This window comes from Brachyhypopomus gauderio, chromosome 12 (genome assembly GCF_052324685.1).
Source record: "Brachyhypopomus gauderio isolate BG-103 chromosome 12, BGAUD_0.2, whole genome shotgun sequence".
In the NCBI taxonomy this organism is placed as follows: Eukaryota; Metazoa; Chordata; class Actinopteri; order Gymnotiformes; family Hypopomidae; genus Brachyhypopomus; species Brachyhypopomus gauderio.
In genome coordinates, this window is record NC_135222.1 from 23,309,112 (window position 1) to 23,332,627 (window position 23,516).

General features: G+C 44.4%; 5 protein-coding genes across 5 annotated transcripts; 1 reads left to right on the plus strand and 4 right to left on the minus strand.

Moving 5' to 3' along the window:
• The first annotated feature begins 19 nt into the window (after positions 1 to 19).
• fbxl8 (F-box and leucine-rich repeat protein 8) lies at positions 20 to 2,195 on the plus strand. Its single transcript, XM_077023918.1, has 2 exons — positions 20 to 360; positions 448 to 2,195. The coding sequence occupies exons 1-2, from the start codon at positions 224 to 226 to the stop codon at positions 1,439 to 1,441; spliced, it is 1,131 nt and encodes a 376-aa protein (XP_076880033.1). The 5' UTR covers positions 20 to 223; the 3' UTR covers positions 1,442 to 2,195.
• Positions 1,449 to 7,679, minus strand: ogfod1 (2-oxoglutarate and iron-dependent oxygenase domain containing 1). Its single transcript, XM_077023915.1, has 13 exons — positions 7,462 to 7,679; positions 7,172 to 7,317; positions 7,045 to 7,091; positions 6,824 to 6,924; positions 6,597 to 6,713; positions 5,856 to 5,947; positions 5,561 to 5,689; positions 4,915 to 5,028; positions 3,828 to 3,907; positions 2,809 to 3,044; positions 2,596 to 2,712; positions 2,263 to 2,333; positions 1,449 to 1,933 (listed from the first exon to the last, which is right to left on the minus strand). The coding sequence occupies exons 1-13, from the start codon at positions 7,616 to 7,618 to the stop codon at positions 1,787 to 1,789; spliced, it is 1,554 nt and encodes a 517-aa protein (XP_076880030.1). The 5' UTR covers positions 7,619 to 7,679; the 3' UTR covers positions 1,449 to 1,786.
• Positions 7,680 to 9,992: 2,313 nt separating this feature from the next.
• acd (ACD shelterin complex subunit and telomerase recruitment factor) lies at positions 9,993 to 14,466 on the minus strand. The gene is made up of 13 exons (XM_077023917.1): positions 13,452 to 14,466; positions 13,240 to 13,361; positions 12,708 to 12,798; positions 12,462 to 12,541; positions 12,312 to 12,356; positions 12,163 to 12,200; positions 11,877 to 12,028; positions 11,706 to 11,784; positions 11,424 to 11,588; positions 11,230 to 11,334; positions 10,733 to 10,854; positions 10,537 to 10,613; positions 9,993 to 10,236 (listed from the first exon to the last, which is right to left on the minus strand). Exons 1-13 carry the CDS (start codon positions 13,560 to 13,562, stop codon positions 10,110 to 10,112), a joined length of 1,314 nt encoding a protein of 437 aa, XP_076880032.1. The 5' UTR covers positions 13,563 to 14,466; the 3' UTR covers positions 9,993 to 10,109.
• Positions 14,467 to 14,603: 137 nt separating this feature from the next.
• Positions 14,604 to 19,762, minus strand: vrk3 (VRK serine/threonine kinase 3). The gene is made up of 15 exons (XM_077023916.1): positions 19,271 to 19,762; positions 18,933 to 19,181; positions 18,420 to 18,551; positions 18,210 to 18,341; positions 17,944 to 18,084; positions 16,542 to 16,597; positions 16,379 to 16,445; positions 16,189 to 16,270; positions 15,989 to 16,088; positions 15,786 to 15,881; positions 15,544 to 15,676; positions 15,298 to 15,418; positions 15,034 to 15,092; positions 14,767 to 14,902; positions 14,604 to 14,642 (listed from the first exon to the last, which is right to left on the minus strand). Exons 2-15 carry the CDS (start codon positions 19,144 to 19,146, stop codon positions 14,639 to 14,641), a joined length of 1,473 nt encoding a protein of 490 aa, XP_076880031.1. The 5' UTR covers positions 19,147 to 19,181; positions 19,271 to 19,762; the 3' UTR covers positions 14,604 to 14,638.
• Positions 19,763 to 20,383: 621 nt separating this feature from the next.
• Positions 20,384 to 23,513, minus strand: LOC143528275 (uncharacterized). The gene is made up of 3 exons (XM_077023920.1): positions 23,259 to 23,513; positions 21,959 to 22,438; positions 20,384 to 21,525 (listed from the first exon to the last, which is right to left on the minus strand). Exons 1-3 carry the CDS (start codon positions 23,482 to 23,484, stop codon positions 21,206 to 21,208), a joined length of 1,026 nt encoding a protein of 341 aa, XP_076880035.1. The 5' UTR covers positions 23,485 to 23,513; the 3' UTR covers positions 20,384 to 21,205.
• Between the last annotated feature and the right edge of the window lie 3 nt (positions 23,514 to 23,516).

Here is a 23,516-nt window from a genome sequence, read left to right on the forward strand (position 1 = left end):
CGTGCTGATGGGGTGTGTTTAGCAGCGGAACTCGTGGCGTAAGGGGAAGTGAAGAAAAACACTCGATCGATTAGGAAAGAAAGACGAACTTCAGCCCCAGGTTCATCAACTGAGCTGTCTAGTGTCCGCTTTCGTAACGGACGTGATTATATAGTTTGATTTTTAGCAACTGAAAGACAAAAGTGCGCCGATGAAGACTAAATCTGTAGTGTAAGATACCTAAATGGAGTTACCGGAGGAGATCCTAGCGCACATATTCTCCTTCCTCCCTTTGGAGGATAAATGCAGCGCCTTCACGGTGTGCAGAGCCTGGTCCCTCAGCCTGACACACCCCGGGGCATGGACGCACACCCAGATCCGGTAAGTAGACTAAAGTCTCAGAAATTGATGTGTTATTCTCCAAGAACCTGCACTTGAGCTTTACCTGGTCTGTCCTTATTATTTCAGGTGCGAGTCTGGAGCAAGCGTTCCTGTAATTCTGTCTAGACTCTTACCAATAGTCAGACACTTGAAGCTGTGTGTTAATATGACAGACCCAGCCAATAGGAAAGCAGGACTTTGGGTTCTTCGGCATACTTTTGCAAGAGGTGACAGTCGGCTCCATACACTGTGTGTCAAGTGCTTGGGAAACCCACCCCTGTTTTATGCTGGACATGATCTGCTACAGGGACTGCTGGACGTCCTGACGAATCGGTCATCGCTTACCGTGCTTGACCTGAGAGGCGTGCCCTTCACTCTCAGCAACGCCTTCGTCACGGGTGTGGCCACGCTTTGCCCTGCACTCTGTGGTCTGTTCATCAACAACAGCTCACTGGTGTGCGGCGTCGTCGCGGAGACCGTGAGGAAAGTGCTGAAACTCTGTCCCGCTCTGACCACGCTCGGCCTTTTTCAGGCGAGCCTGACCCAGGACGTCCTCAAAGACCTCATGTTGCCTCATCGACCAGCACTGAAGCAAATCGAACTGCGTTGCGAGCGCTCACTAAAGTACGTCACGCCTCTCTCTGACCAAATTTGGGCGGAGGTGACGGACAGGCACCCTACTCTGCGGGTGGATCTGGAGCTTGACCACACCCTCCCAGAGTTGCACGTTGCGGTTGTGCTGCAACCCAGCATCCCGGTCCGACACCTGCGCCTTCGCACCTGGACGTGGATGCTAGATGAGGTGCGCCTGGTTGGGCGGAGTTATGCAAACACACTGGAGACGCTGGAAGTGCAGACCACGCCCTCCCTGGAACTCAACTCCGCCCTGATCGCCTTGTCGACGCAGTGCAAAAGGCTGAGTGAGGTCCACTGCTTCTGTGTGGTCTCCCAGGAGGTGATAACAGCGTTCTGCAAAAACTGCCCAAGTCTGCAGAAATACACACTTAAAACAAGGAAAGAGCCTCACCCCTGGACCTCCACGCCTCAGATAGGACCGACAGAGACAAGCACGCAGTGCTGATTCAGGCTGTAATACAAATTCCGTTTGGTTTTATTACAGTGTAATGAATGACACAGTTCAAGGTCATCACACTACACCCACTGTGTACACACTGTAACACCTTCTTAGTTACAACGTTATTAATTCCTTGGGTTAGGGTTCCTTGTCACCTGTTGCAACATCCGATGTACATTTTATGAGATGTAGACGTCATTTACAACAGCAAATTACAATCAGTAACTGGTATTGAAATTGACATTACATTTAACAGTCTTCAGCCTATGAGTTTTAAGTACTGTATGAATTAGTGTGTCTGTATAACTTTGGCTAATTTAATCTTTATTATCCATTTTCAGCATGTCCTGTTCACTCATAGTATGTGAAGGAGAAATCATAGTAGGCCGTGTGGTCAGTTTGTATGCTGCGGTGATTGATGTGTTTAACGAACTTGAGAGTTTCTTTGTCTCGATAGACTAAAGCCAGGGAATTATCCTCTGGATACACAGTCAGGAGCTGAAAACACAATGAGCTTGCATGAATGCACAAAATGCTTCTGCACACAAAAAAACATATACATGAATGTTTACAGATTATGCAAAAATGTTTGAACACTGTGGACTGGTTTGATGATAAATATGGACTGGTATAATGGTAATCTGTTGGTTTAAGCTTTTGCTAATTTAGCAATTCCTGTTGTCTTCACACTGGAAAGTGGTTCTCCATTCTCCAGTGCAAAGTACCAATCTTAATGATTAAAGTGAATACTTGAAGTGGATTACAGCACTTTGTCAATATCAGCAGTAAACAAACCAACTGTAAGAAAGATCATTTGTGACACTGACCTCTTCACCCTCTTCCTCATCTTCATCGTGAGCAATATAGGATGTAAAGCCTCCAAACTCTGGCTTCCACCCTGTGACAGAGAAGATGAATCACTGCTCTCTAGTGGACTGGGGCGTGGCGGTTTGGACTAGGTAAACAAACCCTGCAGTAAATTACAAATGTGTAAAAAAATTTACAAAAATGACATATCACGCTGGCACATTAAGACTGACTCGGCAGACATGCAGACTACAGAGAGTCTCCCCACTGACTTGTATCTGCCCTCAGAAGAATATGCCAAGAGTGTTAATTGGTAGTACCTGTCGGTGTAAGAGTGTGTGAACAGGCGTTACCTGTGCAGCCCAGGTGGAGAAGCAAGTCTAGTGCAAACTCCCGTTTTGTGGAGTCATGCAGGAGAGTGTAGTCACCATGAGCCCAGCGGCGCAGTTCCCCAACACAGGTCGGAGGGCCTGAAACACACACATACACACACACACAAAACTAGTCTACAAACACTCAGCATGAGCAGCACACAGGTGGACTCATCTGGCAGAGCAGATCGTCACCTTTGTCTTTTTTCTCAGCTAGTGCGGTTCTGCTAGTGCCCGGTCCACCTGCCCCGTGTCCCCCGTCCTCCTCCCCGTCTCCACTCTCACTGTCACTCTCGTCTCTCACAGCCAGGTAGTGCAGAGACAGGCCCGTCAGGTTGGACAACAGCAGGAAGAGCGGCTCAGAGGACAGAAACTCCCAGCATTCCTTTAGGCATGCTGGGACACTCTGCAACTCTGCAGATGCGTAGCACCTAGACACACACACACACACACACACAGGTTAAACACTAACACTTTAAATATAAACTCTTTTCTGATCATAATTTGTATATTATGCACAATAACACAAACGATGGTATATTATGCACAAACATTTGCAAACACAACATGGACAGCAATGTCACATGGGCAAAGCATGAACACTGTGCTGTTTGAGGTGTCAGGGAGGTTCTGAGTTAGGGTTAGAGAGGTTCTGGGAGGTGTCAGGGAGGTTCTTTTAGTGGTAGATGTTCAGATAAAGAAGACAAAATCTAATTCAACAAGACTAGTTCCCTCTTACTTGTGTTTTATTATAATAGGAAACCATGAAATGTTGGGGAACTCATGAAAGGGTCACTAACACTATCTCAGTTCAACTAAACCTTAAATAACCTACTCAGCTTGTCTACTGTTAGGGAATAAATGGCAGATGAATAGTGTGTGTTCTGTTCTGGCCTGTGCTGTTCCCCTGAGGGCCCAGGCTCTGTTCAAGGAGGCCTTTAAACGGGCTGTTTCAAAGGGTTTCTAAAAGACGCCCAGTTTATTGTCATATTGTCACTGTATGTCTGTGTTGTTTAAAATATCAGAGTTTGTTATTGTTTGTAAACATTACAAGCTTATCTCATATTTGTTCATAAAACTAACACATTACTTTTTCGACAAATAACTGGTTAAAGGGAATTAAACAAATCTTGCTTTAGGAATCTCTGATCTGAAACACAAACACACACTGAGGTGAAACTGATAAATGAAACCTAGCACTGCCCAGATCTCACCTCTTATTGGGCGGGCCTCTTCTCTCCCACTGGATTTCAGCCAATCGCAGAGCATCACTCACTTGCTTAAATTTCTCTTCCTATTTAGGTGAGGAAGGAGAATGTAATAAGCAGATTTTTTTAGTGCCTCTGTTTTATGTTATTTATGGCCTTTTAGATATGTAAACAAGTGTTCTGCTTCCTCCGTTCACAAAGCTCCTGTTTTCTGTCTTTTCTTTCACCATGTTTGTGAGGGGTATCACAGTGCCAGTAGTAGCAAGAGGTTGTTGCTATGACTACTGTCAACAGAGCAAGGGGTGTTTACAGGTCCTGTCCTGATTGACATGGAAAAACATCAGCAGAGCATTCTGGGATTTGTAGTGTTGGCGATATATGCGCTGTAAAATACCAGTGGGCCAGCTCTATTAGTCATTTAGTATTGACTCACGGGCCAAATATAATTACACTGCAGGCCAGAGTTTGACACCTATGCTCTAGATGGCCCAGTGGTTCTTTGTATAACTGTTCTAATGTTGTCTTTGCACTAAAGGGGAAAATGAGTCTACAAGGTGCATAGTTCATCTTCTATATTAAATATAAATCTTTAATTATTTAGGTGTTACTCTAGCTACATATGTACATGTGATTGAAATACACACAGTAAATTGGCTCCTCATACATGATCTATAAGCTCTCAGCAGCCTGGTCAGTAAGAAGTGAAATGGAAAAGGAAATTTGCTCCTTTGGTGTGACGGTAGAAAAGAGCAGATGTGTTTCACACATGTCTGTCCATCAGGGCCGGCGCCAGAACATATACAGTGAGGGGGCGTCAGAAAATTTCGGGGGGGGGGGGGGGGTGTGTGTGCGTGTAACGATTGTCGAGCGGCCGAGGGGGCACCATGTAGCGATTTTTGTAAAATAAATGGTTCTTATTTTTTACATTGAGGGGGCGGGACACCTCGCCTGAGGGGGCAACGCCCCCATTCGCCCCCTCGTGGCGCCGGCCCTGCTGTCCATCCTTCGTGTGTTACAGAGCTGTTATCCGGCCATCATTGGTGTACAATGATACTAGTGTGTGTGTGTGTGTGTGTGTGAGACACAGACTCACCTGTAGGAAGTTTGGTAATCGAATTTCTGAACTGCTTTCAAACTCCTGCTGGACTTGAGCCTGATAGAGCGGCTGCAGGTACGTCTCGTTCACCCACTCAGACAGCACAGCCTCCTACACACAGGAAGAGCCGTATAGCACACTTGAGCCTGATAGAGCGGCTGCAGGTACGTCTCGTTCACCCACTCAGACAGCACAGCCTCCTACACACAGGAAGAGCCGTATAGCACACTTGAGCCTGATAGAGCGGCTGCAGGTACGTCTCGTTCACCCACTCAGACAGCACAGCCTCCTACACACAGGAAGAGCCATATAGCACACTTGAGCCTGATAGAGCGGCTGCAGGTACGTCTCGTTCACCCACTCAGACAGCACAGCCTCCTACACACAGGAAGAGCCGTATAGCACACTTGAGCCTGATAGAGCGGCTGCAGGTACGTCTCGTTCACCCACTCAGACAGCACAGCCTCCTACACACAGGAAGAGCCGTATAGCACACTTGAGCCTGATAGAGCGGCTGCAGGTACGTCTCGTTCACCCACTCAGACAGCACAGCCTCCTACACACAGGAAGAGCCGTATAGCACACGCTGCTGACAACATCGTACAGCACACTGCACTGTGAGCACACAGCACACTGGACTTACATCTCTGGGGATGTGTGTGTGACAGGCGAGCGCGGGCTCTATGTAGCGGGCCGGCCTCGGCAGGGAGGGGCCATGAAACCAGCCACTCATGGACAACCGGCACTTCCCTTCAGCGATCACCTCGGACACCTGAGGGAAACGGAGCATTCTGCTGAATTAATTAAGAACCACAGAGGCAAACCTATACGTCACACACAGGGTTACAGTTCACCGAGTTTGCAGCCTGCATAAATCTTTTTTTTTTTAACACAAACAGAAAATCATCATGTGTGTTTTAAATGGTTAGATGTGATACCTGATGGAAGGAGACAGGAGACACTTCAAAAAACATCAGGGTGTTCCAGCAGGGCAGGAGAGACTTCATGACACCCACAGGTTGCTGATGCTCTAAGCAAAATATAATGTTGACATTTGCAGCATTTAACAGATGAGGCCATTTGGAAAACAATACAAACAAACACCTTAAGAATTGTAAAGCCACCACTAACTGTCAGGACATCCTAATCACACGTAATATTTTTATGTTTTATCTTTAGGAAGGTCCAATATGTGAAATTATACAGCATAATTGTAGCATAACATAAATTGTTACATAAAAATTTATTTTTAGTGAAAACAATATAAAAAGTGCATTTAGCTAAATAAAGAGTTAAAATATTCCTGTTTGTTGTTAAGAACACTGCTAAGCCAGTAACAAATTGTTAAAACGGTATTTCATGGCCTTAAAGGGCAGTGGCGGAGCCAAAGGTGGGCCACCCCAATAGAGCCCTTGCCACCCCACTGGAAATGGTCATTTTAAGAGAAAATACGTGTTTCCTTTCGTTCATTTGTATATGGAGCCCTCTGATAAAGCCTTGCTCACCCTGAGGCCACCCCTTGAAAAAGTCTAGCTGCGCCACTGTTAAAGGGCAACTACTGCATATAAACTCAGCACCAAGCCGTCACTGTGGCCAATGAAAGCACCCATGTGGTATTTTAGAGATAGCACGGTTGTCGGTCTTATTTATTCCCAAAGACATGGTCCACCGGCACACACCGTCAGTGCTGTACAGGTCCAAAGTCCCTCCATCACACATCTCCCAGGCGGGAACGAGGTAAAGGATGAACGCAACCCTCCGGCCTTCCAGCTCATCATCGTGACACAGCAACACATCTGGAGGAAGAGGAGACGGGTGCTAGGAGATGGGTGCTAGGAGACGACACCTACAGCCAACTCCACATCAACCAGCACACCGATCTGCCTCCCCAGGGGCTCAGAGTTACCTGTGTGCTCATACTTAGCACAGGAAATGTCAACGGTTGGTTCTAAATCCACTCCTATGACCTCAGACAGCCATGCGCGAAACTGTCCAAAAATGACGGACCTAGGACATGAGGGGTGTGCGCGCACACACACACACACACACACACACAGAGTGAAATTGGTTTTAAAAATTGTAAAAGAGTGATAGTGTATTCACGACATGATTAGCACTGAAACACACCTTATCTCAGAAATGTGTGGCTCTTTTATAATCTTCAGATCGTCAGACTGTAAACAAAACAGGTTGTTTATCGTTAAGACAAGTTCACGGCACCACCAGAACCTGTAGTGGGCGGTTAGTTCGGTACCTGCTGGAACTTGTACAGGTCGTTAGATTTGCTGTTGAAGTGAAGCTGCAGGAGCTCGTTTTGCAGACCCCGCGCCGAACTCTCATCGTGAATAAAGTGACTGATTTTACAATGTGGAAACGGCTCGCAGTCCAGCTGCAGACTGCCTGTATGAATAAAGAAAAGCCACAGTTCACCTCACACTCACGTCTCACTCAAACTGCCATCAGCGGCGGTTCGTCGTATCGATTATTCGCGTTTAACGTGTGCAGACGCGGTAACGGGAGCACGTGGGTCCCCGACACACCGACCGTGTGAATATCTCTCCCTCCTCCTCCACGCGTCCGCCAGCGCGCTGCGAAGGGCGGCGTCCTCCAGGTCGGGGTTGATCGCGGTGGACCGGTCCCGTCTCTCTTTCTTGGTACTTTTCCCCGTGCGTGTTCCGCTCGAGCGCCGTTTGGCGGACATCGCTACCGGCCACCGAGGCTCACGTGTGTGCGTCGCGCGCGTTTGACGTCATCAAAACACAAACCTCAAAACTTTCCGCATTCATCACGTGTATCATACAGTACACACACTGCGCGTACAATCTGCGGTTTATACCAAACATTCGTGGTAACAACAGCTCCAGGAGGTGGGAGATGGTGCGAGGCTGGAAGCTTCACATCTTTGACATTTTTAATAATGTTGTATTATTGTTGTAGTTTACTAACATAGTGCAGTTGATCACAGCAGGTGGAAGAGCCTTTTCTTTTAAAGCTCCACAATTGTGGAATAATCTTCCTGCCTCTATTCGGGACTCAGACACAGTCTCAATGTTTAAAACTCGATTAAAGACTCATCCAAAGCCGGAGTGGCTAATCGGGAGATTCGGGAGGATTCCCGATGGGCCGGTTCATGTCAATCTCTAGTTTGGGCCGATTGGGAGGGAAAAATAATTTTGGGCCGGATTTGGTCATAAAACTCCCGGGCTGAAAAAGTGTCCCACTCCGGCCCTGGACTCATCTGTTTAGTTTGGCCTTTGATTAATCTGTTACATATTTACTACATCTCGTATCTTTTCTCCGAGGTTCACCTGGAGAGTAAAGCCTGGTTTATACTCGACGCGCCGCGAGCGTCGCGAGGGTCCGCGCGGCGAAAATGACGTAATCGCGGAGGCTCCGCCCGTGCGCGAGGGCATCGCGCGCTGTCGCGGCGCGAGGTCGTGCACCTCCCGAATTTTGTAACTTCGCGCGCGCGCCGCGCTTCAGCGCGATCAACAAAGTCATGTTTGCAGAGTTCATACACCTATACAAGGTGGAATTAAAGCACTTGTACGGCACTTTCAAGGCCCATTTAAATATTTTCCAGCACGATAAACATAATTAAGTTAAATATTAATATATATACTCGAAATAATTCGCTTTTTATCACATTATTTAATGGTTGTTTATTTTCAAAACGCCCAATCTTAACGTCTTCACGTTCTCTCATGTTTCGTCCTGGAATTACAAGAGGCTCGTATTTGTTAACGTAATTTCAACATTTTAATGTACTTTAGCCTAAATTCCAGCACTTTTCAAACCTGAAACACAAAGCAACATTAAAATGCGTCAGGTAAATGTTCATTCCCTTTTTTTTGAGGGGTGTTTCTTTATACTACCACATATAGTTTCGGACAACATTGCAAAGCCATATTTATGTTTGATGCCTGGTGTATATATACGGTCTCTGGTCAGGTAAAATGTTCTTTCACCGGTTTTGCAGGGGTTTTTTATTCTCCACTGCCACCTATCGCCACCTATCGTTTCGGAGAACACTGCAGCGACGCTCGCGACGTTCGCGAAAGTATAAACGCCTACACCGCTCGCGCAGGGTCGCGCGAGGTGGGCGGAGCCGCGCGCTACAGTCACTCGCGAAAGTATAAACCAGGCTTAACATTGCAGTCGGAGCCTACAATACCAGCATCGCTGCTCCGACATGGAATGAAAGCCTGGCGTTCATCAACAGACATTTAGTGACAATATCATAACCCAGAACTTTCATTTTTACCTTTACTTAGTCTGATTGTGTGATTTGTGTGTGACTTGTGTATTTGTCTGTATTTTGTGTAATTTGTGTGTTAACGGGCCGCCCAATGGAGGATGGGTTCCCTTTTGAGTCTTGGTTCTCCCGAGGTTTCTTCCTAATCCCCACCATCATAGGGAGTTTTTCCTCGCCACTGTCGCCTTTGGCTTGCTCATTAGGGTTCTGGACCCGTAGTATTGTTAACCTTTTAAATCCTGTAAAGCGCTTTGTGACAACATGTGTTGTGAAAAGCGCTATACAAATAAACTTTGATTGATTGATTGATTGATTGATTTTCACTGTCTGAGGACTGTTAGGGGATGCTGAGGTTGTGGTATTACGACTACTAATAATAATACATGTTGTAATAAATAGATGGACTGTAATGTGCAGTGGATGTGTAAGATAAGGCTACCTAGTAAAGTGCTAAATAAAGACGCTAAGTGGATGTTCCAGTTTCTGGGGTGTGATGGAGGTGATGTGGGCGATAGGAACATTGTCTCTGGATTTTAATTGCCCTCCAGTACTACATCTTACAATTATGGCACATTAAAGAACATTTAACAAAACCAGGTTTAATTGAATGTATCGTCATGCAGCCTTGCAAAAACCTGTCTTCCAGTCACCATCATCTCAGCTATAGCTTATACTCCCACTTACATACACTGTGTCTCTGATGTGTTAACAAGGCTCAGTTCTTACTGTAATCATAAACAGAGCTAAAATGAACCCTGTGGTGATGACCCCTTATACATTAAAGAAATGTAATGATGTGACACATTGATATGAGTCAGAGGAACTTAAAGCCAATTTTATTAAGCAAAAAAAAATTATTATAAGAATTACAGAACAATTAGTATATAATATAAATTACAGAAATGTACACAATGCATTTTGTGGCAGTGGTGGAGTTTCAATCTTCAGCTGTGTGTGTCAGCGAGGCTGCCTCTGTGTTTTCTGCTCTGCTGCTACAATCTACATGCACACGCCCAGGGGCCTGGAGGAGAGACACCGCCCACTGCACTAGGTGCTCAGGGACCCTACACACACACACACACACACACACACACACACACACCCAAGTCCTACTGTCAATCACTCAACCAATTTACACAACTCAAAGAATTCATGGAAACTCATTTGTTCAAATCACAATAAATAAACACCAACATGTGAACATTTCCAGGACTCTTCCAGTGATTTACTCTGTCTGTCTCTAAATTCACCTACAACTACATGCTTTCCTTGTCATTTCCATTCAGTGAAATGATGAGTCAAACAGAAAAGGCTAATATGTGTTTCTTGTAAAATGGCAAGCAAAGACAATTGATCTGACTCACGTGAACTGGGAAAGAGCCGAGATGACGTCTGGACTGGGTTCATACGAGTACGAGAAACTACTGCCATCTGAATGCACCTGCAGGGAGACAGGTGCAGCAGACACTGTGCAGCGTAGCTTGTAGTCTCAGCATAAATTCCGACATAGTAACAATTTTCTCAAGGTAATGCAAGATTGCAGTGCTTGTGTCCACCTACCTGGCCCGTTTTCGTGGGTGGGGACACATGAGGGGTGCATGGTGGTGGACGCAACACGTGCTGGACTTCATTCTCCAGATGTGTGTCTGTGGTGGTCCTGTCATTCACCAAGGACAAGCTGGCTAAATGAAAACAAAATCACTTATTATTCATTTTACAGCCCTGTAAACGGATGAATTTTAATGAAAGACTGGTGCTCAAAACAAAAGAAGGATATTCATTAGATGGGCAGTTTAAAGCAACAATTTTTAACAAGTGAGGTAGCAGGAGAGTGTGATACTGAACTGTAAGATTTAGATCTGTCATTACCAAAGCAAAGAGAGACTTTAATAGTTGGGTTAGTGTGTTTAAAACATTTTAGGACTGTTTTAAATTATCTCCTACAGACACATGGTGCATACACACAGACAAAATGTACACAGTCTCCGTGGTGATGTATAATTTATACGATTGCGCGGATTAGGTGTTTAGAATGAGGAGAGTAAAGAGGAAACTACTTTCTGAAGAGGAGGATGGGGTTGAGAAAACGGCAGGGGCAGGGCTGAACATGTCCCAGGGGTTCGCTCGGTCTCCTCCTGCTCCACCTCCACCACAGCACCCCTCTGAGAGGCAGGGGCAAAATACAATAACACCACAATAAGATCCCTGGAGGGACAGACACTCAGCATTTCCACCCACTGCTGGGTTCTACCTGGTCTCATGTGGTCCAGGGAGGAACGGTCCCCATCTGTCGGCCTATCAAATGCCACGGTAGAGGAGTGTCTCTCGTGCTCCTGAACGGTGATTGGCTGGTATGTCATTGCATCTGCATGGGCAGGCAGCAAGCCACTTGGAGTTTCACTCCCACCAGATTCATCTGGGTGCAGGAACATTTAAGGGAAAAACACACGCACCACGAGTCTCACATGCATGTCTAGTGGAATTCCCCAAGGACTTAAAGATAAGGTGCAATTAATTAGATGGTAGACAGTACCAGGATCAGCTGTCAACAGCTCCCTCTGCTCCTCGGGGATTAGGAGATGAGACACAGGCGTGCTGAAATACTCCTCACCCTGGAAAAAAACAAAACAAAAAAAAAAACCCCACACGTTTGGATAGTCTGCTGACAGCTGGTGCCACCTGGTAGCCTTGGATACGCTTTTACCTTGCAGCGAAGTCTCTCTCTGTGCCAGGTAGTAGGTGTGGCCACACCTGAGTGACACACGATGGGCGAGGTTATTCCATTTATTGCATCATTCAACAAATCCACGATGATATCGCTGTGCCAAGCCCCCATAAGACAGGAAAGAGGCAATCCTGGAAAAGCAACAAAAAGTTTTAGATGACCACAGGAAAGTGCATATATGCTCATCTATATAAGTAATATCCGAATTGTTGTGTGTGTGTGTGTGTGTGTGTGTGTGTGTTTGTGTGAGACGTGTCATACCAACCTGTCTGTGAGCTGAATGAACACTGTTTCCTTAGAGATCTAAGGTGAAAATGAAATGTAACATACAGGCATCCTCTCACATTACTAGCTCAAAATCGCATGTAGAATCTTCACAGCATATGTTGCACATAAAAACACACACCGACCTACCGCCATGTTTGTAAGATTTGCTGTTTAACCGAGTGGAGTGTTGTGCTGAAAGAGGCAAGCACACATAGTTAACTAATTAAGTGAAACAGCAACGAGGTGAAAGGGTTCGTGAAAACGCGTTCATATGTGTGCTGTGTAGGGTCGTCTTGCCAGCTGGGTGGGTGGTAGTGTCTGGTGACTCTGCCCACGGTGATGACTTCACTCACACTTAGGTAAAACTGACAAGATGTCTGAAACAGACGTTCGTACATTAAAATAAACATCTAAAGCCCAAACAAATAAATTAGAAGTTCACTGGCAGTGTCTTATTTTACCTTTTGAAATAGTAACAGTAATATATGAGGTTAACATTGGCATGACTGACATTGAACGCAGAATTAGCTCTTTCTGTCGTACCAACTGAGCGTCCATGTGAAAGTTCAGCTGAAATTTTCGCACAGACACGGTGGTGTTGTCCAGCCCTGAAAACGTTTCTCTCTCTTCCAACCTGACACAAAACCCAGAAGATTGACAAGCATTACATTACTCCCGTCTCTGGTTTCCAGAGGTGTATAATGCAGGTTCAGAAAGTAAAAGTCCTCACCAGGACTTTGCTCAAGTTTGCTAGATTTTCTAATTAGTGCAATCCAGGTAAAATTAGTGGAATCAACACAATCCAGGAAGCCTGAGCAAAATCCTGGTGAGGACTTTTACTTTCTGAACCTGGAATTGACACCTCTGGTGGTTTCTGACTGAATGACCATCAGTGCGTTTTTCTGTTTACATAAACCACCGAAACAAACCAGTTACAGCTGTAAATGAGGACTGGATATACTGGTTTGCGGTTGTTTGATGAAACATGGGGGATGATGTCCCAAAAATGAGAGTGTGGACTCAGGTGTTTAAGCAGTGGTGTCATAACACGTAGTTAACAGGTGCCTGTACTCACTCCTGCATGCGTTCCCAGGCGGCGGTGCTGAGCACGGCAGGGATGTAAACAAGGCCGTCGGACAGAAACAACATGCAGGCGTCGGGCTCGTCTGTGCGCTGCGACTCCGTCAGGGTGCTCACCTGCACTCGGGGGTCATTTCAGGAACAGTTCTTCAAACTATATAACATTTTACAAAGATAAAAACACACACACAGTAGCAGCACACTCACCCCGACCACATGCGCCCTCAGGCTGACCTCGCGGTGACCCGTGCCGTAGTTTTGAACGAGCTGCTCTATCCACGGTTCCACTTCGGGCTCGGTTCGTCTGTACCGACGCATCACGTTAACCGACCGTGGCTCGCGGGCTAAAATCCGATACTGCCAAACGTGCCCGCTATAACTACACACAGAAACTAAGTGGATGTAGTATGAAGAATATTAAGTGTGATTATTTAATTGTAATATCCGTTTTATATTGTTACTTAAAAAGTAGTAGGTAAAACCCGCGCTCGTTTGAGCGGTACGCTCTTATTTCCGTTCCGTTCTGGAACGCGACTGACGCGATTCAGTTCCATTTGGGCTCGCGGGGTCGGTCCTGTTCGACACAGCCTACTACATACTACTCGCGTGTTGCTTGGGGCCCGAATCAGTATGCAGTATGTAACCAAAAATAATATAATAATAACTACTTCCGCAAAAATATTCCAGTACGCGAACATCCCATCATGCACCGTTGGCCATTTCGACATCCAATGTATACTTTAATATATAAATGCTAGAAAGCAACTGTCCGCTTGTATTGCTCACATAAGTTTTAAAATGAGAACGTCCACTAACCATAACTACCTAATTACCTGTGAACCATTATTTGACTAGTTAAATAGTGTTTTCTTGGCAGCCTCTAACTATAGCTTCAACATCTGTTCCATACCAGTAAAATTCTATACCAGACCCTATTATCAAGATAATTATCCATATTAATTATCAATAGTACAGTTCATTGCAAACATACTGTAAAGGCAACATTAAAACTTCTATTCCAAAATTTCCTCTCTGCTTTTTCTTTTGTTTACTACACATAGAAAAAAAAAAAACGATCATTCGATTATTTGTTGGGATTTGTGTTTATTTTATTATTTATTTATTACAACTGAAAATAATAACAATGATGAATAGAGTCATATAACATGTTCAATTTCCTGGACTAGTGTGCTAAAAACTCAAAAAAAAAAAAAAATCCCAGCATTGTCTTTAAATTCACAAACACAATTATTAAAATGTTATTAAATACCAGGATAAAGTCTAAAAACACCAAAAAAAGACACCAGGACCTGTCTAAAAACATTGGAACTATAGCCACTGTCTTGCTCACATTACCAACTTTGCAAACTTTTGTGCCGTTCCATGGTTTTTTTTTATCTGTTGGAAAACAAACACAGAAACAGCTGTAACAAGAGGTAACTGCACCAAAGGTAATAGAAAACATGGCTTTATGGGTGTAGGGTGGAGATGGGTGTAGACTGTCATGCAGTGTTCACATTACCTGTAAAAAAGGGGCTCACCCAAAGCTCCACCCATCTTTTGTAATGATTCGTTAAGACCGGCTTTGAACAGTGAGTAATCTGGCTTCTCAGTGTAGTACAAGCCCACTGCCTGAGACAAGAAACTCTGTAGAGCTCCTAGGGACACATTCATCCCACGACTCAATTACAGAGGTTCTCCTACACGTGTTACGTGCTCAAACACAGCCATGTAATGTACATCTGACAATGATACTGGCAATATATACAGCAATTCACATCAAACCCACCTGAAACTTTTCTCTTTTTAAAACAGTAGTTCATCAGCCCAGATATGTCAGACATGTACCTGTATTAGGAAGACAGCTACTTAGTCACAAGGGCATAAGAATATTCAGACCTTACACAAGCATTACACTAATGTCAGAATCCTAAGGATTCTGTAACATCGTCATCTATGCAAGGTTTACCATATGTATGATAAGACTTCCTACAGGCCTGAAAAAGTGTCTGGAAAAGTGTGTGTGTGTGTATATGTGTGTGCGCGTGTATACCTCTCCTTCTCAGAACAGATGGCCGAGCTTGTCTGAGTGATGTCACTCCAGGGTAGAGTGCCCGTCACCCATGACAGCATACAGTAGCCCAGAGATTGCAGATCGCTCCGGCGGGAAGGTCCTGCGAGTGCACACACACACACACACACACACACACACACACACACACACACACACACACAGCCCTGGCTGTGAGTGGGACGCTCGGACACACGACACAACCAGGCCTGTGGCGGCTGCACTCACCAGCGCCTTTGTGTGAATCAACACTGATGAAGTTGAGGTTTCCCTGGTGGGGGTTCCGGCTGTTCTCCCGATACTCCACATGTTGCCCTCCTGGACAGAACCTGAATGCATGGCCAAAGCCCGACAAGAACACCTGAAAGCGCACACACACGTACTGATAAGAAACGACAAGGAAGCCTCCTTCCCTGGAGTGGAAGGACAACTGTAGTAGCAGTGATCTAAGAGCACAGGAGCATGTTAACCTTCGTCCTGTGTGCTGTAGTGGTGACGTAGATGCTGCCAGCGTGGATGTCTGCATGGGCATATTCATTCTCATGGATGAACTCCAGAGCATCCAACTGAAACGCAGATGAATACAGGATCACACCGCCAAACCGTGCAGACAGACATGCATACAGAAACACTGTGATAAATCCACTCTGGTGACAAAACTCCTAACACTCACTAGTTGTATTGATAACTGTAGAACAGTTCTTTCAGATAGAGACTCTTCTCTGTCCACAACTGCCTGCAGAGGTTGGCCCATATCAGGAAATATTAAAAATCTAAAGGATGAAAAAGCATGCAAACATGTCACTGATTAATGAAAGGATTTACATGCACATATGAAAGGATTTACAACACACATACTCATTTAACACACACCTGTATGCTTCATAAATCCCAAAGCCCACACAGGATGGAATTCCAAGGAAGTCCATACTGTGATTTTTCATCCACTTCTCCACTGAAGAGAAAAAACAAACACACACACACACACACACACACACCCCGATCAGCGAAAAGTTCTAATTAATTTTCTGAAAAGTTCACAAAATCATGTCTGCTGACAGACCTGCAGTGGGTTTGGCAGCTCTTTGGAGGAAGTTCTGTTCAACAAACATGTGTCCTTCTTTAGCACCCTACAGAAGAAGCACAAGCACACTTCCCTCCTCAGATACCACAACACAGAACTCATTCCATACTGAACATGGTCACATGACGGGGGCCATTCTCACCATTCTCAAAATGTGTGCGCCGTCTTCTGTAGTTGTTCTTCCGCTTTTATGCTGCACTAAACAAAAGATCACAAATTTAGATTTAGATAAATCTCTCTCTCCCTCTACACACACAAACACAATATTGCCAAAAGTATTCGCTCACCCATGCAAATTATCGGAATCAGGTGTTCCCATCTCTACCATGTATAAAACTAAGCACCTAGGCACGTAGACTGTACATTTGTGAAAGAATAGGTCGCTCTCAGGAGCTCAGTGAATTCCAGCGTGGAACTGTGATAGGATGCCACCTGTGCAACAAATCCAGTAGTGAGATTTCTTCACTCCTAAATGTTTCACAGTCAAGTCAATTGAAAATGGAAGTGTTTGGGAATTACAGCAACTCAGCCACAAAGTGGTAGGCCACGTAAACTGACGGAGCGGGGTCAGCGGATGCTGAAGTGCATAGTGCAAATAGGTCGCCTACTTTCTGCAGAATCAATCACTGGAGACATCCAAACTTAATGTGGCCTTCAGATTAGCTCAAGAACAGTACGCAGAGAGCTTCATGGAATGGGTTGCCATGGTCGAGCAGCTGCATCCAAGCCATACATCACCAAATGCAAAGCGTCAGATGCAGTGGTGTAAAGCACGCCACCACTGGACTCTAGAGCAGTGGAGACGCATTCTCTGGAGTGATGAATCACTCTTCTCCATCTGGCAGTCTGATGGACCAGTCTGGGTTTGGTGGTTGCCAGGAGAACGGTACTTGTCTGACTGCCAAGTGTAAAGTTTGGTGGAGGGGGGATTGTGGTGTGGAGTTGTTTTTCAGGAGGTGGGCTTGGTCCCTTAGTTCCACTGAAAGGAACTCTGAATGCTTCAGCATACCAAGACATTTTGTACAATTCCATTCTCCCAACTTTGTGGGAACAGTTTGGAGTTGGCCCCTTCCTCTTCCAACATGACTGTGCACCAGTGCACAAAGCAAGGTCCATAAAGACATGGATGGCAGAGTCTGGTGTGGATGAAGTTGACTGGTTCTATCAACCCGATAGAACACCTTTGGGATGAATTAGAGCGGAAACTGAGAGCCAGGACTTCTTGTCCATCATCAGTATGTGACCTCACAAATGTGCTTCTGGAAGAATGGTCAAAAAGCCCCATAAAAACACTCCTAAACATTGTGGACAGCCTTTGCAGAAGAGTTAAAGCTGTCCTAGCTGCAAAGAGTGGACCAATATTTGAACCCTATGTATTAGGAATAAGATGTCACTTAAGTTCATATGCGAGTCAAAGAAGGTGAGCGAATGCTTTTGGCAATATAGTGTATTATATATATATATATCACACACATACACACACACACACACACACACACTATACTTAATATATGAATATGGTGGGGTTCAGGTGATTATTTTACCTTGATATGTCAACTCCACCTCTGTCTGACGCAACAGTTTCACCAGCTGCCATTTTTTGCCCGACTGGTCACAAAACTCCGCCCCTTCCTGCACAGGCACCACAGTAGGTGTCCTCTTGGTTCGCTTCCCTTTGCCTTTGCCTGAGAACACAGACAACAAACATTTACACACCACTCAAGACAGGGCAGCACATCTTCAAAGCATCACAAACTTATGCATAATACACGAACGTATTATGCATTCATATATTTGTTGAACTGCTGACCTGAAGGAGGAGTCAGTGACACTGTAGAATGAGCAGTCTGAGACTCCTGTGGAGACTGTGGAGAGGGAACTTTGGCCTCTAGATTATCAGGAGCTGGTTTCCGCTTCCGTGGTGATTTCAGAGTCTTCTTGTCTGAAGCAGGATCATATCGTTGAGCTTTTTTGTAGCTGTTTATGAAATAAATTGGTTAAGTGCCACCTCCCAGCTCACCTGCATGCGGGGGTGTCTGAGGCAGTTGGACAGTTGCTGGCCCCGGGCTGCTGGTAATCCTGTTGGATCTTTGGTGTGTGGTTTGAATGGGTGAACAAGTTAGCGTCAAGCAGGCAGTGGGTTTTACAGCTCCTAAATTAATTGGCAAGAAAGAATGAAAATTTAATTAACAAACCTGATTATATGTTGCAAACCTTGATTTTTTTTCTTCAGATTTAAAAATAGTAGCAGCATAGTGTACTTTCCAGTTGAACTGCCTAAGCAAGATGTATAAAAGGGGTGTGACAATACACGCACGATCGAACCGAATTTTTTATTTTTAAATAAAGATAACGTAGAGAACCTACATATTCAACATGATATACTACAGTTTTGGGGTGAAGGTGTTAAGGGCGATGTCGAGAAAGGTTTTAACGTCGATGTGTTGTTTTGAGAAGTAATATAAGCATGTTCTAATGAACAAGCTGATGTGTGTATACGTTTAGAGCTCGGTTTCTTGGTCTCCAGCTTTACCTTCCGTCTGGTTCACGGCTGGGTGCGCTGGACCGGGTCGGGGACTGTCAGAACCGGCAGAGGGCACAGACTGAGACACATTTACCATCTCAGTATTTGCTGAATGGGTAGGGTGGTCGACCATCGGACAGGGGAGCTTCTCCCCGCAAGAGGGACAAAACTTGAACCCAGTCTGCAACTTTGAGCCGCACTGCGGGCAGTAACGCAGCAACATGTTGGATTTGATCCCCTCGATTCTTCTCGCAGAACCTTGGACAGACACAACAAGGGGGCTGACGTTAGTTAGGAAGTAAGTTTGCTAGTTACCTAGATTAGCTAGAATTTAATTTCATAGTTACCTGACTTATTCGTCTGTTCTGGCTTGGTACAAATTGATTAATAGGGAACCTTAAGTGCGGAGGAGAAACAAGTAAAACAATTAAATTGTAGTATTAAAGCACTTTTGACAGCTAGCTATCTGGACACCTTGTTAGCTTCTACGCAGAAAAACCCGAGACGGATCACGTGATGGCACAACGGCGGCCGTTAAGGCCCAGTTTACGCGCGTTTGTTAAACGTTTGCGTCTCGAAACGAGCAGGTGTCCCACAGAAAAGAATGTGTAATCAAAAGAAAAATATTCCCTCTAGACAAATGGACGTTTAAAGTCCATGGCGACCCTCGAACCAATAGCGCATATTTTTAAGTACATGTAGATCAAGCTATCTAAATGTTACAATTTGGAGAGAAACACCTTGCAGTAATCGTTTTCACGAGGATGTTAAATTCCTCAGCGGTCATCTTAACGGGGTTGATGATATGATATATGCACAGAACACTCAATGCCATAGACTTTGCAATCATATCTGGGTGTCGTATGCTGTTATTTTGCTACGAAAACTCAATCTGACGTAGCGTCCTTCATGAAAGAATTATGTTTTTGAATATTTGGTTCAATGCAAAATAAATCGAACACGATCTCCATGTAATAATTTATAACATGTAATAATTTAATTGCCGTGTCACTCTGTCCGGGCAGAAAATATAGTGTATGTTATACAGTGGTGGACAGTAACGAAATAAATGTAACTCGTTACTGTACTTAAGTAGTTTTTTGTTTCTTGACTCAAATATTTCAATTTTTTTTTTACTTTAACTCCACTACTTTTCCAAAGTAAAATATTTTACTTTTTGCTCCACTGCATCACGTAAAATCTATTGCGCCTATAGGCACGTGTTTATTAAACAAAAGTAACGAAAAATAAGCGAAAAAGAAGCGCGAAGGCACGCGCACCAATCAGCGTTCGATAGCAGCGTAACGGTCAGAGAGAACAGATCCTCACATACAAACGGACGAAACTGTAACTCCACACTAAACCCAGGGCCTTTTTCTGAGAGAAATTATGAAGCAGTCGAAAAGAAAAATGACTCCTTCGTTTTCAAGTGTCTTCTCTGCCTGCCTCAGTCCCGTAAGATTTGATCTTGTAAGAATTCCCCATCCAGTGGTAAGCTGGAGGTAAGCTATTTTCATAGGCCTACTGGTCATGTATCTTAATGAGAAACCTAACATCTAATATCTTGTAGCAAACCGTTTCTTTATGTTTAGTAACACAAGTCCGACATTAGCAGTGTGTACAAATTTAGTTAGCTAGCTAGCTAGCTAAGTAGGCTGCTGCTATTACACGAAAAAAAAAAAACTGCCTAAGTAACGCACTTGACATGTAGCTAGCTAAACTAGTTATTTGTTTTAACATAGTTCATAGTATTTGGAGCTTTCAGCTACATAAATGCGTTGATAATGTGATGTTACTACACATTCACCTACGAATAAAGGTTCCTATTATGAAGATACAAAATACTACCACAGAACATACTTATAGTTATTACTGGTTAAGTTACTTAACAAATAAAAATTTAAATAATCAGTAGACAAGCACAGTTGTATCCTAGATGCACACTTCACGGAAAGTGGATTAATTCTGTGGCTGAAACAATTTTTTGCTTAAAAAACAATTAAAAACCCTCATTAACAGGGGTGTGCGGTAGAGTTGTATTGAGTAGTAACTTTTTTTTAATACAGATTATTGACAGTCTCCTTGTCAAAAACAAGCTGAATACTTCCTTTACATTAAATACCCTTTCCCCAACCTTTTGCTCATATTTTAACATGGAATATTGTGCCCATACGAAAAAGCAAAATTACTAAATCTTTCATCAGCTATCACTAAAGTTTTATTACCATAAAAATAGAAAATCTTTTTATGTCGCTATAGACCACCTTTGTCTTCAGTCAAAGCTACTCCCTCTCTCTCCAAAATTCCTCCTTTGCTTTAGAGAGCTCCTCCCTCTCCTTCTGTAAAGCTTCTCGTTCCTTCTGGAGCTCCAATTTTGACTTCTCAAGCTCTTCTTTTTCCTGCCTCAGTCTGTGGTGTTCATCCTCCTGTTCACGTTTCTGGTTCATCAGAGACCACCTCTCAGCTTCCAGCTCACGGATTTGCTGCATGAAGTCCCTCTGCTGCTGTAAGCTCCGCCCCTCCTCCTGCTGCACACGCCGAAGTGCCTCCGTCAACTCACGCTCACGCTCCAGTAACCTGCGCCTCTCGCTCCAGTCGACACCTGGACCAAGATACCACACATCAGATGGAGCCAAAGGCTATTTTAAAAACAGCACCAATTCCATCAGTTTAATTTTTAACTTTATGAAAAATATAAAATATCAGGATTCAAATAAAATATGTAAGACAAGCCAAAGACTTGTTCCTATATATAAGCCTTACACCAAGAGAAAACAAATATACCAGTTAAGTTCAGCTGTCTTAGTTAAAATGTATTTGAATCAAAAAAGCCAATATTAACATGAAAAGACTGGACACATTTGATGCACCTTTAAAAATGTTTACACAACATGGATAACCACACACTTTAAAATGTGATGAGAGTTCAAATAACATGGCAATACTCCAGTTTGGTCCCTGAAACATCCTGGATATAACATGGTAATGAGTGTGATGGTAAAGGGACAGACATACGGCCATCCTGCAGACTGTACCTGAATGTTTGTTCATGTGGCTGCTGTTATGCTGTGACTGGATATTACGACTTGAAGTCCCAATCCGACTTTTGGCAAGACTAGGGGGGCAATACTCTGGGTCTTGTGGCTTGCATTTGGAGGGTCGTTTCTGTGTATGCTCCTCCAGTTGTGAGTATTCAGCTGGGTGCTTATTCTGCAGGTGTCTGATGAGGTTGCCGGTGCTGCTTTGATGCTGGATCTTCTCCATGCAGAGGAGACACAGTGCTTTCTTCTCCTCTTCCACTTTCTGGTAGTGCACCCACACAGCGCTCCACTTGCGATTGCTGGGTGCTGGTGAAGGCACAGGGCTGCCCTGCCCTCCCGTGCCATCTCTGTCACATCCAGACCCTGACCCCTCCCCTGCTGTGGCACATAAGATCCCCCTTATGGCTCCATCCATCTCTGCATCGCCCACCTCCGACTGAACCTCCACCTGTTCCTCATCCATAACTACTGTAACTGTGAGAGGAAGACAGAGATGACTTTTATTAAGTGGCTAATCCAATCAGTATTCTTTACATCCATCATTCTGTAATTAGACAAAAGGTATAGCCTGACGTCTGTATATTTGCTCTGATTGGGTTGGCAAAAAATGGCTTTCCAATAACAAAAGATAGAAATTCTCCAAATCTGCGGTTTCTTCATATTTCTCCACTTAAACATTCTACCACATGTAGTATGACATTTGAGGTTTATAAGCATTCATGTTTGAAACCAATTCTTCTCAGTTCTCATGGTCCACTTCATTTAGCACATATTGGGTCCCAGTGTACCTCAACCAAGCCGTCTGTAACACTGAATAAGCAGGCATGTTGTGATGTGGGTTTGTGCAAAAAATGTAGAGATGCTGGTAAACACCACTAATCTATAACAAATATAGCAGGCTAACGTTAAAATCTGTGCGGAAACAGCGCAGCTTCGCTAGCTGACTCTCTGATCCTATATCGCCCATGCACAAAATGAGAACATTTGATTCATTTGCGCCAATAAACCGACTCGTTCTGTAGATACTAGATAACGAATTAAAAAATGAACGATTCGTTCCGGAAGTAGACAGCGAAGACTGATTTCGAGTGAATTTCGGCTAAATAGTCATCGGAACGTTATCTTTACACGATATAGCGCCACGAGTCAGCGAGATTATCTCACTTATGGGGTCTGACCAACAGATGGGGTGAAGACCTTAACGTAAACACTGCATTTTGAGGAAGCTCTTATGGTGTATAACAGTTGCTGGCTACGCTAAGACACACAGGGACTCGCTATGAACAGTCCAAACCTTCTACACAGCCATTGTTGCTGTGCCGAGATCCTGTTTTGTCCGTTGTTGTTTTCCTCTTGTCCAAAGCGGAAAAATCATTCGCGTGTTTCGCTCGTAAATGCCGAAGCATGTTCGTTGTGTGACCGAAATATAAAACCGTCTTCATACAGAGAAGACATAATACTCTCTTGTTGTCTTCAGCTTGGAAAAACGACCACACTACGCTTCGCTTTCGTGCCGCCATTTGTGAGTTGGTTTCGTTCCGAACACTTTACG